At 62.7% G+C, this 17328-nt stretch overlaps 1 protein-coding gene across 1 annotated transcript in view; it reads left to right on the top strand.

The window, feature by feature from the left end:
- Positions 1-6964: 6964 nt before the first annotated feature.
- Positions 6965-17328, top strand: part of LOC111149474 (mucin 5B, oligomeric mucus/gel-forming) — a 70633-nt gene continuing 60269 nt past the window's right edge. Inside the window, 15 exon segments of the mRNA XM_022506565.1 lie at positions 6965-7037; positions 8317-8388; positions 8740-9027; positions 9240-9501; positions 9790-9904; positions 10169-10259; positions 10903-11012; positions 11129-11342; positions 11422-11547; positions 11714-11831; positions 12080-12218; positions 12421-12531; positions 13095-13164; positions 13242-13379; positions 13465-13629. Coding sequence (XP_022362273.1) covers positions 6965-7037; positions 8317-8388; positions 8740-9027; positions 9240-9501; positions 9790-9904; positions 10169-10259; positions 10903-11012; positions 11129-11342; positions 11422-11547; positions 11714-11831; positions 12080-12218; positions 12421-12531; positions 13095-13164; positions 13242-13379; positions 13465-13629 — 2092 coding nt within the window.

Here is a 17328-nt window from a genome sequence, read left to right on the forward strand (position 1 = left end):
GGCCCAGGATGTTGTCTTAGGTGGAGCTGGCAGGCCCGGGTGGGGTGGGCGTGCCCAGGCCACCAATGGGCAGCGCGGCTCACCCCCACCCCATGGCCTTGGGAGGCTAACCCTCCGATGCTGGGGCTTTAGGCTGAGACCTCCCCAGGGCACCCAGGAGCCCCTTCCTCCTCCCACTTCTTCACTCCCTGACCATGCCCATTCTGAATCTTTGCCCCCAGGATGCCTGCCCACTTCCAGCCCCATGTCTACCTGTAAGTCATACTCTGCGTCCGAGCCTAGCTGGGACACCCCCGTGAGACTCGCCTCACTCCCCTGCAGCAGTGAAGTCTTGGAGTCTATCCTCGACCTCCTGTTCCCCTTTCCTGTGTCTGCAGAGAGGGGATGGGGTTCTGAGGTCAAGCTCCCAGATTGGGCCCTCAGGCTGAACCCCAGGAATGCCCATGCCTCCTGGGAACTTGCTCCAGCCTCTGCCACACTGGGAGACTGGGCCTGGGGCCCCCAGGCTGGCCCAGAGCCAGGGTGACGTCTGCAGCTGGGGAGAGGAAAGCATACACCCCTTTGTCTGCAGCCCTGGCTTCTGCCTGAGGGCCTCAGGGGGTCAAAAGCCAGGTGGGCTGAGGAGCCTGTAGTCTAGACGGGTCCCAGCCCCAGGAGTGGGGGAGGGACCTGGACAAAGATGCAGAGGCTCTCAGAGCAAGCTCCCCGTGTCTCTGAGACCTCTGGGAGCCTGCTGAGGGGCCAAAGGAGGGATAGCCAGGGACATGGTCCTGGGCTCAGGCTGGGGATCTACCCCACCATCCTCCTCCCACAGTGAGGCTCCAGAAGACCCACCTGGATGGGGCCAATTCTCAGGGACTGCCCTGTGGCTTCCCTTCTAAGGGCCATGTTAGACCCACCCTTCCCTACCCTTGTCACATGCACCTAGAGCCACAGCCCAGTGTCAGCCTGTTCTCCCTGCCCTAACTAGCATCAGACCTTCTCCATTGTGGGTCCCACCTGCAGAGCTTGAGTGAAAAGGCTGGGCCTGTGGGGAAGATGTGGTCACGTCAGATGTTACTGACTGATAACCTACCTGACTCATGAGTCTGGGAATGATTTGAACCCATGGCCCCTAAGAGTAGGGACATACCAGAGGTCAGGAGAAACCATCCCAAAGCAAGCAAGCAATGAACAAGTCAAACCACCTAAAGTGGAAAGATTAATTACTATTACAACAAACATTTCCCTTGGGAAGTGGGGGGGGCATAGTTTTGGAGAAAAAAAATAAAAAGGAAAATGAAGTGTATTTTAGGTAATATTAATTCAAGAAATATTGACTCAGCCGCCGAGCAGGGAGCCTGCTTCTCCCTCTCCCTCTGCCCCGCTTGTGCTCTCTCTCTCTCTCTCTCTCTCACTCTTTCTGCCAAATAAATAAAAATCTTAAAAAAAAAAAACAGGCTGATTTCATTTACCCTCCCTCCTCAATGTTATTAGTGTTGTATATTTAACTACCACATGTGTCATAAACTCCTATAATTAATTGTTTAATTTAAAGATCTATTAGTCCTTTTGGCACCTGGGTGGCTCAGTGCGTTAAAGCCTGTGCCTTCAGCTCAGGTCATGGTCTCAGGGTCCTGGGATCGAGTCCCACATTGGGCTCTCTGCACAGCAGAGAGTTGCTTCCTCCTCTCTCTCTGCCTGACTGTCTGCCTACTTGTGATCCCTGTCTGTCAAATAAATAAATAAAAATCTTTTTAAAAAATTAAAAATTAAAAAAATAAAGATCTACTAGTTCTTTAAAGAAAGTAAGAAACATTTTTTTCATTTATATTTACCCACATATTACAGTTTCTGTTAGGTCTATAGTGACATCTTTGATCTGTAAGTGATTTAGAACTCACTATGTCGCTTGATTTTCAAATACTTCCTTGCTGTCTTATTGTTACTGGTTTTCAGTTTATTTCTAATTTGGTGAGTAGGCGTACTGTAATGATTTCAGTCCTTGGAAGCTCATTGAGCTGTTTTATAGCCTGGTGGTATTCTCGAGATCTTGATGAATGGTCCACATGGACATGTAAAGGACATGTATTGGGGACTCCTGGGTAGATTTAAAACAATATAGGTCAAGTCCGCCCATGGTGTCTTTCAGATCTTTGCCAGCCTTACTGAATTTTTGTTTATTTGTTTTACCAATTACTGAGGGGGGAAAGGGGTTAAATTCTCCAAATTTGATGGATGTATCTGTTTTTCCCTTAAATTTTGTCAATTTTTACTTGGTGTGTTTTGAACCTTTGTCATTAGGCATATACATAGTTAACATTGTCATGCTTTCCTGTGAACTGGCACTTTAGCATTGTAAAATGACCCTTTTTATCTCTGATAATAGTCCTTGTCTTGGAGTCTCCTGTGTCTGATGGTAATGTAGCCACTTGGGCTTCCTTGTGATTCTCAATCACAGGCATACACGCTCCCATCCTTTCACTTTTAACCGCTCTGCATACATATGTTTACAATGTGTCTCTTACCAGCAGATTATGGTTGGCCCATGCTTTTTTGTATCCAATCTGAAAATAATTGCCTTTTTAATGGGAGAGTTTCGTCCACTTACATTTATTGTAAATTTTTATATTATTGGATTTATATCTACCACTTTATTATTTGTTTCCTCTGTATGCTATATGTATCTTTTCTCCTGGTCACTTTAAAGATTTTCTTCTACTTTTTTTTTTTTTTTTTTTTTACCCCTTTGACTATCTTTTGCATAGATGTGATTTTTTAAATATTTATTCTTCTTAGGGTTTGCTCCTTGGAACTAAGATCCTTAATTTTTAGTCAAATTAGAAAACATTTGGCCATTTTTTCCCTTCAGATATGTTTTCTATCCCCTTTTTCCTCTCTTCTCTACAATCAACTTAACTTCTGACATTATCTTGGGTCACTGAGACTTTTTAGAACAAGCATTTCGTCTTGATTCCTCAGTGTAGATCATTTCTACTCACCTCCTCCAAGCGTGTTGATTCTTCCCTGTGCACTACCCTATCTTCTGTTAATGACTATTCATTCATAGCCATTACATGACTATTTTATTTCAGATTTTTTTTCAGTTTTAGGGTTTCCACTTGGTCATTTTCCAGAGTTTCTGCATCTCTCCTGAACTTCCTCAACTCTTCTCCTTCCATTATATCCATGTTCCTTGGAAGTTACTTCACATCCTCATAATGGCTTTAAAAAAAAAAAATTGTGTTCAGGTTTGCTGGGAGTATTAGACGGACCCTGCACCCCTGCGCCCCTGCCGTGAGGCTGCCCCGTGGTCCACATGCCATGGGAGCTGCAGGGAGGGTGGGAGGACAGCACATTCTGTCCCCCCTTGGGCAGGCCCCAGCGCCCGGGGACAGGGGACAGGGGAGGGGTAGCGTGTGAGCCTCCCCTGACCCCGGAACACAAATGTGCTCACCTTCGGGGAACCCCCCTACCAGTGGACAGTGCCCTCCCCCACTGTCACAGACCCTTGGGGCTATGGGGGCAGGGGTGGGGCCCTCTGTGGATGGGGTGGTGCTGGGGACATGGGGTGGGGGTGGGGGGCGGGGGGAACCCGTCCTTCGGCCAGACCGTGGACCTTGGGGGCCAGGGCCCAGCAGCCAGCCCAGCTCTCCAGAGGAATTCTATTTGTTCAGTGATTCAGATAAATAAACACACGCACGAAGGTTTCAAATCAGGGCAGCCCCACCAGAAAACCAAATTTACTCTCCGCTCCCCTTCTCTCTCACGGGAGAGCACACCCCTGACCCCTAGCCCATCGGGCAGCGAGGGTCTCAGCCCACCGGGGCCAGGAGGCTGAGCCCAGCCGTGGGCACTGCAGACGGCTCTCCCTGGGGCCCCAGGGCCAAGCAGGGAGAGATCAGTGGTCCTTGTCCCTATGAGGAAGCGCCTGGCAGGGAGACACCCAGGCCCACACCTGCCCTTTGTGTCGACAGCGCCTGTAGGTAATCTGGCCGCTATCAGTGGCTCCCAGAGCCCAGCCCACTGCCCACTTCCTCCTCGGGGTTGCGAGGGACACAGCCTGTCCCGGTTGAGAAATCACTCCCTATCACCCGGGACAAGTGGTAACTCTTCCGCAAATGCCCGTTTCGCCATCTGTGATGCCAGCAAGCTCGGTGCCTGCACGGGGGGTGGGAGCTGGCCAGAGCCACTCCCACGACCCTCAGGGGCATCTTGGGTGGCAGGAATTTGGGCACTGCCAGGAGAGGAAGGCACTGTCCCATTAACTGCCGCGGTGCGAGACTCAACGTACTTTGGGGGAGCCACGATCCCACACTCATTAAATAGAAAGTCCAAGAAATGACAGAGCGCAGGGCCCAGAGCCTGGGCCTCATCTTCAACCTCAGCCCCTGAGGGGAGATGGGCTCATGCCCCCCTCTGGGGCCCTTGCCCCCTGTGGGACCCTTGCTCCCTGTGGGCCCTGCTCAGGCCAGATCCCGCCAGGTGGGCTTTGTCCTCGCCGGGGTCAGCCTTGGTCCAGCCACTGGTGACAAAGAGGGCCGCCTGATGGCCACTTGCTGTCCCAAATCTGAGTGGCCCAGTGATAGCAGTGGCAGCAAGAGCCCCACTCGGGGACACAGCCAAGGCCTGCACGCCATTCCTCTCGCCTGCAGGGCAAGGCTGGCTAGATCCTGTGAGGGCCGGACCCTGTCCCATCTCCCTGGAGTCCAGCAAGCCCATCACTATCAGACCTGGGGCTGGGGTCCTGGCAGTGGTCGTGTGGCCCTCAGGGACCCCAGGGGAACAAAGGCTTCTGGGGCCACTGCCCTGGGCCAGGCCTTTCCCTACATGTGCCCCTGTGTGCGGCCCCCGTGCCGTGGGTTTCCACGGTGTATGGCCCACGGCCTGCCAAGCTTCCCACGGACCCTGTCTGCAGATGAGGGGAGGGAGGCTGAGAGAGGCCACAGCCGGCCACAGCCTCGCCCTGTCCCCATACCACCCCTCCTTGAGCAGGAAGCCCTCTGAGAAGGGGCAGGGGGCAGAGTCACTGCCGGGCTGCTCCGGGGAACCCCAACCCCTCACCCTTCCACAGCCCCCTCCATAGACTTGGCCTTGGCTCTGTGCATGGCCATTCAATGGATGATGGTGGGGGCAGGCTGGCCAAGCACCAGGTGCTCAGAGGACGGATGCTTGCCCGCGAACCGCCCGGGGGCACAAGGTCACAGGGAAGAAGGGCCCTGATGTTTGAGGGTAGGTGGCCAGTCCCACACCTGCTCTGACTCCAGCGGCCTCCTCAGGGGTCCCTCAAGAACCCCAAAAGCTGAGACGTGAGCAGACGCCAGGCCTGGGGCCTCCCAGGGTGTCCTGCTTGGATGAGAAAGTGCCCGGTAGCCCGGGTCCTGTGGTTCAGGTTGCACCCCAGGCTGTCTCAGACCCTGGCCGCGGTCACGGAGGCTTTCAGCAGCCCTGGGCAGTGCCTTACGGGAAATGGTGGGGGGGTGAGCCTGAGAAGGGAAGTTAACGCCAGGCAGGGACCTCATGTGGCCTGGAGGCACCTGGGCAGCCGCTCATGGCAGAGCAGTGCCAGCAGCTTCCAGGGCGGCCCAGCCTTGTGTAGGCAGGACATGCCCCCAGCAGCCCGGCTCTGGATTGGAGGAGCAAGGAGTCGCGTGCGACCTCCAGCTTGAGCCAGTGCCGGCAGCATGGACCCTGCTGGACCTGTGCCTCCTGCCTTTGGGGAGGCGTCTGTCCTTCACACTCCCCTCAGCCAGGGTCCCGGCCCCACCCACAAATCCTTGAGGCCCTGCCTCCCACCAAGCCCTGTCCTGCCCACCAAAGACTCATAGCACTTTGGAGCCCGTCCCGTCCATCCTGCCTGTCCCCGGGGACCCCGCTGCCCTGCTCAGCTGCGGGTGACCCGGTGTCCAGCTCCAAGGCCCAGCAGGGGAGCCTGGGGGGGTTAGCAGCAGGCTCTGCTGGGGGCCATACTCACGCCCGTCAGGCTCCTGCTCCTGCTCCCACATGCTCCCCCTTGCTCCCCCACGATCCCACAGATCCCCCACGATCCCACAGACCCCCCACGATCCCCCTGACGCACGCAGTGCTCTCTCTCAGAGGACCAGGGCCAAGTCAGGGCATGGCGAGGGGACGACTCAGAGACCGAAAACCAGGTTGGGACGGGCCCCTCCGTGCAGGAAAGATGCTCGGAACGGCCCAGCCCAGGTTTTGCGCCTCCGTCCCCAGTGGGGACCCCCGGGTCGGGCCCACTTGCAGTCAGTGGAGCTGCTGGTCCGTGGGGCGTGTGGCTGTCTCGTGCGGAGAGTTCAGCGCCGTTGGCCCCGCCCCAAAGGACCTGACGCCCACACACCCGCGGTCTGGGGCCAGGTGTCCGCTGTGCTGTGGGGCTGTCTCAGCCCACCTGGTGGGGTGATTTTTGGGGCAAGCCAGTGGGCAGTTCCCCGGCCTGGCCCAGTGGGCATGGCTACTTTCACCCCTCGTGTCCACGAGGCCACATGTGACTCAAGTTGCCCCGGGCCCACTGCCGCCTGGAGCCAGGAACCGGTACCAGAAGCCCAGCCAGGGTCTGAGGCTGGGGGCTGTACTGTGGGGCTGGGTCTTGTCGCTGGGGGTGCTGCCCCCAGGCGCCTCCAGAGAGAGCAAGGACCGGCCGTCCCAGGGAGTCCGTGGGGTCAGGGTCCACAGAAGCAGCGAAGCTGCAGGGCTGGGGCCACAGCAGGAGGGTCCCCTCAGGCCAGGACTGGGGGCCCGTGGGAAGCGGAGCCCCACCTGGCAGCTAGGCCCATCTCCGCCTGTCCCCGGCGGCCGGCCAGCCCCAAGCCAGTGCCCACTGTTTACCCGGGTGAGGGGAAGAGCGGGCCCTGCCCCGCCCTCCCACGTGAAGCTGCTGGGGCCGGAGCCAGCTCCTGGGGCTACAAAAGGCCCCTGCCCACTCAGGTCCTTCCTTAGATGCTGCCCCCGGGGCCTTCTCCCCTCCCTCCGCAGGATGGGTGTCGGCGGCAGGACGCTGGCCCCGCTCTGGGGCCTGGCCCTTGCCCTGGCCTGTGCCCAGCACACAGGTAAGGCTCTCACTGAGCGGCTTCTGGGGCTGGTCCCGACCTGGCAGCCCAGGGGTCCCCCACATCCTGGGGCGGCTCTGGGGCTGGGAGGGCGGCAGACAGCGCCACGACCTGGCCCCGGCCCCGGGGAAGCTGGCGTGTCCGTGAGCGGCTCCCAGGCTGGACCCAGGCCCCGGCCCTCGCTGTCCTGTGGCACCCGCTTGTGGGTTGGGGATCCCTCGGGGGCTGCGGGGGCCCACGTTGGGGAGGGGCCTCTGAGGCTGAGCCGCTCCCCTGAGGTGGGGGAGAGGAACCCAGCATCTCTGAGCCTCCTGACCGCCTCCCCGGCTGGCCGGCACGTCCAACTGTGCTGCTTTCCTGCTGCCTCTGCCCCTGCCAGACCTTCTCTGAGCCGGTCCTCGGGGCCCTGGGACCCCCTCACTGCACGCCCTGAGTCACCAGCTCATTTTCCCCGTCTGGGTCTTGAGAGGGGTCTCCAGGGGACCTCAGCCTTGGGGAGTGGGTGTGATCGTGAGGTCCACGCTGTGGGGATGCTGGGGAGAGGCTCCTGGATCCCCTGAGGCTTCCTCCCACCCAGGTTTGCACCTCCCGGCCTCTGCGTCCAGGGGACAGCTGGGTCCTGCACAGCTGTCAGGTGACAGCGTGCTCCTGGAGGAGCTGCCCTGGGCAAGGGGACAGCATTCCTGAGGCCCTCAGCACCATGCACCATGGGGACCTCGACGTGCATGCCCGCACCCTACCGTCCCTGGCCTCCTGCCTCCATGTGTGGGACCAGTCTCTGCTGGCTGCTCCTGGGGCACCTGCGTCACGGATGAGTGTGGACTGTCCCCTGTGAGGTCAGGGGCAGGGCCAGGCAGCCCCACCCCACCCGACTCCGCACCCCCACATCCTCGCCCGGGGCCCTGGTTGTCTCTTGACAAGCTCAGGTGACCCGCAGCTTCAACCGTCTGGCCCCTCCCCAGGCTGCCGTGCAGACAGTCGTCCCTGCCCCATGTCCCAAGCAGGGAGATACCCAGTGTGAACAAAGGGCTAGTGAATGAATGAAGGCCTCTGGGTGATGACATGCCAGGGCCTGGGGACCCCCGAGTGCTTGTGAGGCAAGCTGAGAGAAGGCTTGTACAGCGTGAGCCTGGCATGGGCATCGTGGACAGAGACCCTCCCCACATCCCCAGCCCTGTGCAGAGAGAACCCCTACCTGTTTTGGGCCCTTCCGTCGGCCCGTCCCTCTCTCTGTCCCCTGTCTCCTGGCTCAGGCCCAGCGTCCTCCTTCTTCCCATAGGCCAGGCCCAGGGCAGCTCTGTGGAACACGGCCACAAGTCCCCAGAACTTTATGTCCCCCAGGAGCTTGGTGGTGAGTTGACCCCCACCTGTTAGTGTGGCCCTGCCCCAGCCCCTCGGGGCCAGAACTTGGGGGCCCGGAGGACACCCCGACACACAGCCCTGGTCAGTCACCTGCAGCCCCCCGAAGGCTCCTTGTCTCCCTGTGGCAGCTTCAGACAGGAGGATAGATGAGGCCCGAGCTCACAGCTACGTCTTCCTGTCTCCCCACAAGTCCTGATCCCTTCGCCACATGTGTCCCCTTGGCCTGGGGGGGTGGCTGGTGGGGGACTCTCCAGTAAACCTGTGCCGCCACGCTGGGTGTGTGGCCCTGGGAGAGGATCACTCCTCCTCCTCAGGGAGGCTCGTCTGTGCCCGGCCTCAGCACCCAAGGGGTCGTCCTGGGCGCTGGGCCTGACTTGGCCCCGGGCAAGAGCTCCAGGCAGAATTCCGGGCCGAAGCACTTGCAGCCGCTTGGGACGGCCCGGAGGGAAGGCCGCCGGCCTGCGGGGCCTCAGCTCCAGCCCCAGCTGGGCGTGGTGCCGGCAGGCTTGGCGGGGGCAGCAGAGACCCCTGCGCGCAGGTGGTGTGACCCCGTGCCCTGTCCCCGCAGGCCACCCACTCCGCGGGATGAGCTTCCTGCCCCCTTTGAGGACGGCCCCGGTGGTGCGAGGTGAGAGAGGGGCTGTGAGGCTGGGGGGGCGGCTGGACGGGGTCTCGCTCCCCACGTGGATGCGGGGTAAGTGCTGGGAGAGAGGCTGCGTTCCCCCGAGGGCCTGGGTCCAAGCAGCTCCTCCCCTGCTGTCCACCCCCCCCAACCCTGGGGCAGCTGCGTCCCCAGCCCGGGGCGTAGGACGGCATCCTCTGGCCCTCCTTGGCCCGCAGCCCGGAACCCCGCGCACAACGGGCGCGTCTGCAGCACCTGGGGCAACTTCCACTACAAGACCTTCGACGGCGATGTCTTCCGCTTCCCCGGCCTGTGCAACTACATCCTGTCCGCGCACTGCGGCGCCACGTACGAGGACTTCAACGTGCAGCTGCGCCGCGGCCGGGAGTCCAATGCCACCACGGTCACCGCAGTCACCATGAAGCTCGACGGCATGGTCATCCAGCTGACCAAGAGCTCCATCCTGGTTAACGGCCGCCCGTGAGTGCGGGTGGTTGTTGGGGGTTCATGGGGTCATGCCCGGGCAGGCCCTGAGCGCACCCTCAGAGGCCTGGGGCTCTTTTCCCACCCGGGGAAGTGGCCCCCTTCCTAGTTCCTCCGTGACCACGGAGCTCCGGGGTCCGCTGTCCTCTTGCACCCGTGGCGCTGTCTGTGGCCCAGCATTCTGGTCACATTTGTGGCCGTAGGGGGCCCTCCCTGGCCAGGATCAGGCCTCCATAGCCCTGCCCTGCGCGGCCTCGGGGCCTCAGCCCGGCCCTCTCTCCGCAGAACTCAGCCACCCTTCAGCCAGTCGGGGGTCCTCATCGAGATCAGCAACGGCTACCTGAAGGTGGACGCCAAGCTGGGCCTCGTCTTCATGTGGAGCCCAGACGACAGCCTCCTGGTGAGACTGGGGCCCAGGGCCAGGGTGGGGGGTGTTGCCAGCCCAACGGCCTCCCCAGAGAGGGAAGAAAGTGCTCTGGGCACAGGTGCTGGGGGATGGCCAGACCCCACTGCATGGGGCTGGTGAGGAGGGGGCCAGGGAGCCTACCTCCCCCATCATGGAGACCCTGAAGCGTTGGAGGCAGGGGTCCACGGCCTGTAGCGCCTCTGTGGGCCCTGACATGTCCCTGTGGGGCCGGGCATCTTATGTGGCCCCTCATTCCAGCTGGAGCTGGACCCTAAGTTCGCCAACCAGACCTGCGGGCTCTGCGGAGACTTCAATGGTCATCCCATGTTCAACGAGTTCCTCTCCCATGGTAAGCCCCTCCCCACAGCTGCCCCATGGTAGCCGGACTCCTTTCCCAGTGCTCCCTGGAAGGCTGCACTTCCAGAACCTTGGGTCAGGTGTCCCTGGTTTGCGTGCCCATGCACACGCACATGTGGATCTGCGCACACACCCACGCGGGCACAGACACATCCCCGGCACGCGTGCACACGTACCTCCCCGCAACCTTGGCACCGCCTCCAAGCAGACCTTCTCCTGGTTTCTTGGGCTTCCTGCTGCCAGGAAGGGAGGTTCCATGTGACTCAGCCGGAGTCCCCCACCCCCAGGACCCCCTCGCCAGGCCCATGAAGCCCAGAGGAAGCTCACCCGAATGGGGCTGGCAGCCATGGGGGACACGCCTGCCTGGTTGTCTGGGGGTCCCTGCGCGGGCTTGGCTGGGCTCTAAGGACTGGGTGAGGTCAGGGTCACTCTCCGGCCCTTTGGGCAGCATGCCGCCCCGGGCTTGGAGAACCCTCAGGCCTCAGCCCTCTGCCCGTAGCCCTGAATGACTTGGGTGGTCCCCCACTTACTTTCAGACTCCCTGAGCACCCCTTAACCCAGCAGGGTGGATGGGGGACGAGATGCAGTGGGGACCCCTTGGGGAGCCTCAGGAGCCTGGCGCTGTGTCCCCGCAGGTGTTAAGCTGACAGCCCTTGAGTACGGGAATCTGCAGAAGATGGACGGCCCCACGGAGCAGTGTCAGGACCCTGTCCCCGTGCCCACGACGGACTGCGGGCGTGGCACGGTAAGCCCTGGCGTGGACAGGCCCTGCTCCTGTGGGGGCGAGGTGGGTTGGCGGCCCGGAGCCCGGGGGAGGGTCCCGAGCCTGCACTCAGTGCGTGCTCCTGCCTCTGCCCCCAGGGCCCCTGCGAGGAAATCCTGACTAGCCGGCTGTTCTCGGGCTGCCGAGCTCTGCTGGACGCCAGCAGCTACGTGCAGGCCTGCCGGCAAGACCTCTGCCTCTGCGAGCACACGGACCGCACTCGCTGCGTCTGTCCCACGCTCGCCGAGTACGCACGCCAGTGCGCCCACGCCGGGGGGCTGCCCCCAGACTGGAGGAGCCCCCACCTCTGCCGTGAGTGCCCCATCCTGCTGTCCCTCCTGGGCCGGGAGCTGGGGGCCGGCGATGACGCGGCTCTGTCCTCCCTCCACAGCCCAGACCTGCCCGCCCAGCATGCAGCACCGGGAGTGCGGCTCGCCCTGCGCCGACACCTGCTCCAACCCGGAGCACTCCCAGCTCTGCGAGGACCACTGTGTGGACGGCTGCTTCTGCCCCAAGGGTGAGAAGGGCCTCCCCGGGAATCCCACAGAGCCAGGCTGGGTCCCTGGGTCTGAGGAGCCCCTGTAGGGCGGTGTGACCTGGGCCCAAGGTTGGGTCCCCTCCACTGGCTCAGGGGTGGGCACTGCCTGGCACCTGCCCCGTCCATGGCCTGCCTGCTTCTGCAGGGACGGTGCTCGACGACATTGGCCAGACTGGCTGCATTCCGGCGTCCCAGTGTCCTTGTGTGTACAATGGGGCCACCTATGCTCCGGGGACCAGCTACGCCACAGACTGCACAAACTGGTAGGACCCCAGACCCCTCCTGCCTACAACCCCGGACATGGCCTGGGAGTGCCGAGGCCCAAGGGCCGGCTGTCCTCACTTCCTGCGGACTCCAGGCGTGCTCAGGGCTCTCCACGCAGACACCTCCAGGCCCTGGTCTAGGCGGGGATGCAGGTGAACCTGGGCCAGACCTGTGTCCTCCCGCCAGTGCACAAGCTGGGGCTGGATGCTCCCAGGGGCGGCACACGCGTGGTCTCTACCGTCCACAGCACCTGTTCCAGAGGCCAGTGGAGTTGCCGGGAGCTGCCGTGCCCGGGCACCTGTGCGGTGCTGGGGGGCGCCCACGTCTCCACGTTTGACGAGAGGCAGTACACGGTGCATGGGGACTGCAGCTACGTGCTGGCCAAGGTGCGACCCGGGCCTCGTGCCCACCCAGCGGCTTTGGGCCACGGCCGTGCAGCCGGCCCACCCCTGCCTGGGCTGCTGGGTCTGCTGCATCTGTGCCCCAGCTCCCGGCACCACCCCACAGGGTCTCCAGGGATTGGGGGCAGGCGGGGGGCAGGCGGGGGTCAGGCGCCTTTGGGCAGAGTGTGAGGACCCGTGTCTGCAGCTCTGTGACAGCAGCGTCTTCACTGTGCTGGGAGAGCTGCGGCGGTGTGGCCTGACGGACAGTGAGACGTGCCTGAAGAGCCTGATGCTGAGCCTGGACGGGGGGAGCACGGTGAGAGCAGACCCAGGGGTTGGGGGCACATGGTGAGAACAGACCCGGGGGTCGGGGGTACATGGTGAGAACAGATGCCAGTTGGGGGGAGTCTATGTCCCTCATGGCAAGTGACCTCTGCCCAAGCTCTTGATCCTGGAGTGGCAGTGAGTGAGCGGGATGTGGGCTGAGTACCTCCCAGCCCGCAGGCCTCTGCCTGACAGTCCCCAGACAGAACCACTCCGGGAGGGGCACCGGGGCCTCCACACCTGCCCCACCAGCCCTGGAAGGAGGGACCAGGGCATGCCCAGAACTTGGCTTCATTGAAGCCGACTTCCCTCTGTCCCAGTTTGGTTTTTATTTTTATTTTATTTTTCCAACTTCCCTATTTCATACAATCACTTGGGTTTTTACCGGAGAGAATGCTCGGCCCTTGAGGGAAATGTGGACAGATCAGCTGAGCCTGGGGCAGAACTTGGCTTCTCAGCCAGCCCCTCCTCGTGGGAGCTCATGGCCCTCCAGGGCAGGGGTCCCGCTAGCACGTGTCCCAGGGCTGCCCTGACCCCACTCCCTGCCGCTCCCAGGTCATCACAGTCAAGGCCAGCGGGGAGGTGTTTGTGAACCAGATCTACACCCAGGTGCCCGTCTCGGCAGGTAAGGACGTGGGGCCTGCCCCCTTGGAGGGTCCCAGCCCTCCCAGCCCACTGAGGCCTCGTCCCCTGCGTCCACAGCGAATGTCACGCTCTTCAGACCGTCCACCTTCTTCATCGTCGCGCAAACCAAGCTGGGCCTGCAGCTCGGGATCCAGCTGGAGCCTGTCACGCAGGTGTTTGTGAGGCTGGGGCCCGAGCTCCGCGGCCTCACCTGCGGTAAGAGGGGCCGCCCGTCCTGGGAGCCGGAGCCCACCCTCGGCGGCCGGGGCCCGCGGTGCCTCATGCCAGCCTCCTGCCGCAGGCCTATGCGGGAACTTCAACCAGAACCAGGCCGACGACTTCCGGACCCTCGGCGGCGTGGTGGAGGGCACGGCCGCCGCCTTTGCCAACACCTGGAAGACCCAGGCCGCCTGCCCCAACGTCAAGAACAGCTTCGAGGACCCCTGCTCCCTCAGCGTGGAGAACGGTATGTGGGTCTCCGCGGCCACAGGCCCGCCCGGTTGCCGGTGACCCCAGGCCGCAGAATCCACTCTGGCCTGGAGGAGGCATTCGGGGGCCAACTCACCAACGCGTTTCCCAGTGTGGCCGTGGAAACTTCTGGAAGAAGGGAGCAGGGTGTTGTGGGGGTGGTGAAGCCCGCACCTGCGTGCCTGCTGACCACAGCAGGGGACGACTGTCCGGCTTGCTGACCGCCCTTGTTGCTCTGTCCGCAGAGAAGTACGCTCAGCACTGGTGCTCCCGGCTGACCGACCCCCACGGCCCCTTTGCCCAGTGCCACGCGGCCGTGAACCCAGGCACCTTCTACTCGGTAACGCACACCCACCAGCCTCTCTGCTCCAGCCACACAGCTGTCCTCGGTGCGGGGACAGGGGCTTCTCGAGGGTCCGGCCTGGTCCTGAGGTCCAGAGCTCATCTGTGCCTCCAGCCCTGTAACCAGGCATAGGGTTGACGACCCCCGAGGGCTTGTGGCCCACCAGGCCCTGGAGTGGACATGAGAAATCAGTGGTGGCCGAGATGCTCTGGGGTCTGAGGGCCAGAAGGGCTGGCCCCTGTCGGGTGCCCGAGAGGAGGGGCTGTTGTCCTTCCAGCACCCGCCTGAAGTGGGGCTTGGCACCAAGATGGTCTGCGGAGGGCATGGGGGCCCCAGGCGCGGGCTTGGGGAGGGTCCTAGAGGAGGCGGGGCAGCAGTGTGGGGGACACTCACGGGGCATGGGTGACGACGGCCCCGTTCCCAGAACTGCATGTTCGACACGTGTAACTGCGAGAAGAGCGAAGACTGCCTGTGCGCCGCCCTGTCCTCCTACGTGTACGCCTGCGCGGCCAAGGGGGTGCTGCTCCGGGGCTGGAGGGACGGCGTGTGCAGTGAGTGTCCCCACCCCCCAACAGAACACCTGCTCCTGGGCCCCTGTCCCCGGGCGGGGCTTGGAGGGCTCGAGTGCCCGGCCTGGGACTCTTACGCAGGGGCAGGGGGAGGTGGGGGCTGGTGATGGCAGCCGCTCCGCACTGACTGCCTCCCCCTGCCTGGCGTCCCGCAGCAAAGCCCATGACCACCTGCCCAAAGTCGCTGACCTACCAATACGGCATCAGGACCTGCCAACCCACCTGCCGGGCCCGGAGCCACAAGGACGTCACCTGTGGTATCAGCTTTGTCCCCGTGGATGGCTGCACCTGCCCCAACGGCACATTCCTGGACGATGCGGGCAAGTGCGTGCCGGCCACCAGCTGTCCCTGCTACCATGAGGGCTCTGTGGTCCCCAACGGAGAGTCGCTTCATGAGCGTGGAGTCATCTGGTAAGAGCCCCTGCTGGATGGGCCTGGTGGGCAGGGCAGCCAGGCTGGGGGGGACCCTCTGACCACCTTCTTGTCCCAGCACCTGCACACAAGGCACGCTGACCTGCGTTGGAGGCCAGGTTCCCACCCCAGGTGAGTCTGCGGGGAGGGAGGAGCTCTCATGATCTCCAAGTTTCTGGGTGGATGGCCAGAACCCCAAGTCAGTGTGGCTGCTGGGAGTGGGGGGGTTTCCCTCTTTGGCCTGATCCGTGCCCCCAGGCACGCCATGCACATGCACCATGAACACATGTACACACCGTGGACACACACGTGCTGCACACACGCACACGCGCCCCGCACACACGCACATGCATCCCGCTGGCTGAGCCCCAGGCTGGGCGGCACAGACTCAGCTGCTGGACACACAGTGTGAGGCCATGGCTCTCAGAGCCAGCCTGGCGGTTGGCGGTGGGACCCTGAGCGGCCTCTAACCCCCCAGTCTGCACCCCGCCCATGGTCTTCGACGACTGTCGCAACGCCACGTCGGGGGCCTCCGGGGCCGGCTGTCAGAAGAGCTGCTTCACTCTGGACATGGACTGTGTGAGTGCCCCTCACGCCCCTGGCGACGCCGCGTGGGCATCTGCCCGTGTGCCTCCTCGGGGTGGTCCCGGGAAGACCACTGCCTGAGGGCTCCCTGGGCTCAGTGCAGGCCGTGCTGGGGGCTCAGCTGTCGAGCCCCAGCCCACTGAGCCGTGTCCCCGGTGCCTCACAGTATAGCTCCCAGTGTGAGCCCGGCTGTGTGTGTCCCAACGGGCTGGTGGCCGATGGCGAGGGCCGCTGCATCGCTCCGAAGGACTGCCCCTGCGTGCACAACGAGGCCAGCTACCTGCCCGGCCAGACCATCCGGGTGGGCTGCAACACCTGGTACGTGGTGGTGGGGCTCCCTGCAGTGGGTGATGGGACCCCGGCCTCTAGGACCGACCATGGTCTCGTAGGGACCTGCCCCACCCCCATTCCCCCGCCCAGCTCAGGCCTGACTGGTGCCCCCTGCCCCCAGTACCTGCGAGAACAGGAAGTGGCGGTGTACAGAGGAGCCCTGCCTGGCCACCTGTGCCGTGTACGGGGACGGCCACTATGTCACCCTCGATGGGAGGCGCTACAGCTTCAGCGGGGACTGCGGGTACACGTTGCTTCAGGTACATGGTCCCGGGGGCTTCCTGGCCCTCCCGTGGCCCCGCGGTGTGGCTTGGGGCACCCCAGCCCCCAGCGGCAGGATAGCCCCTCACCTCTCCCCAGGACCACTGCCGTGGCAATGACAGCACTGGGACCTTCCGTGTCGTCTCCGAGAACGTCCCCTGTGGGACCACTGGCGTCACCTGCTCCAAGGCCATCAAGCTGTTCCTGGGGGTGAGCAGGCGGCCGGGTAGGGCTGCGGCCCCCCTGGAGGGATGCCTGGGAAACCAAGCGGGGACAGGCCTGAGCAACCCCTTCTGCGCAGAGCTACGAGCTGAGGCTGAGTGAGGGCCGCGTGGAGGTGCTCGAGAGGGGTGTGGGGCAGGAGCCCCCCTACTCCATCCGCCAGATGGGTGTCTACCTGGTGGTGGACACCGAGGATGGCCTGGTGCTGCTGTGGGACAGGAAGACCAGCATCTTCCTCAAACTCAGCCCTGAGTTCAAGGTGGGCCCCCCTTCGCCCCCCGGGAGAGCCCGCTCTCACCCCAGACCACACGGGGCGGGAGGACAGACGGAAAGAGGAGGGAGTCAGCTGGCAGGCAGGAGGCCCTCCGCTGCCTGTGCCGTGTCTTGTGGCTCCCGGGACACGGTCACAAACTCGTGGCTCCTTCTCGTGTTCTGGACCTTGGAAGTCCCATCCAACTGTTCCGGGGCCCGCTCCCTCCGGGGGTTTTGGGGGAGGACCCCGCCTACCTCCTCCAGCTCCTGGGGCCCCAGGCGACCGTCCAGCTTCGTGTAACTGTCCTCACTCATGTGTGTGCCCACATGTCCTCAGGGTCACAGGCTCTGTGTCGTCAGCCCACCCCCACCCAAGACACCCTCATCTCTGCTGGACCCTATCTGCAGGGGCCCTATTTCCACATGAGGCCACGCTCCTGGGTCCTGAGTCAGGATCTGTGCTGGTCTTTGGGGAACACCACGTAGCGTACAGTGTTGCCTCTCCTGTTCCCCCTTTCCTCCGGGAGGGGCACCACCATGACCCCGTGTGCTGAGTGGGGCCGTACACGCTGAAGGTGTACTTGGGGGCCCCTCCTCCTGGGGGTGGACGTGGGCCCCAGGGGAGCGAGTGGGGTCCCAGGAGGCAGGGTAGGAGGCTCGGGCCCCTCCGGCACATGCCTGAGCCCCCCGTGCCGCCGCCCCCTGTCTGCAGGGCCGGGTCTGC

The sequence above is a fragment of the Enhydra lutris genome, unplaced genomic scaffold, assembly GCF_002288905.1.
Source record: "Enhydra lutris kenyoni isolate GAN:26980312 unplaced genomic scaffold, ASM228890v2 scaffoldscaffold22, whole genome shotgun sequence".
In the NCBI taxonomy this organism is placed as follows: domain Eukaryota; kingdom Metazoa; phylum Chordata; class Mammalia; order Carnivora; family Mustelidae; genus Enhydra; species Enhydra lutris.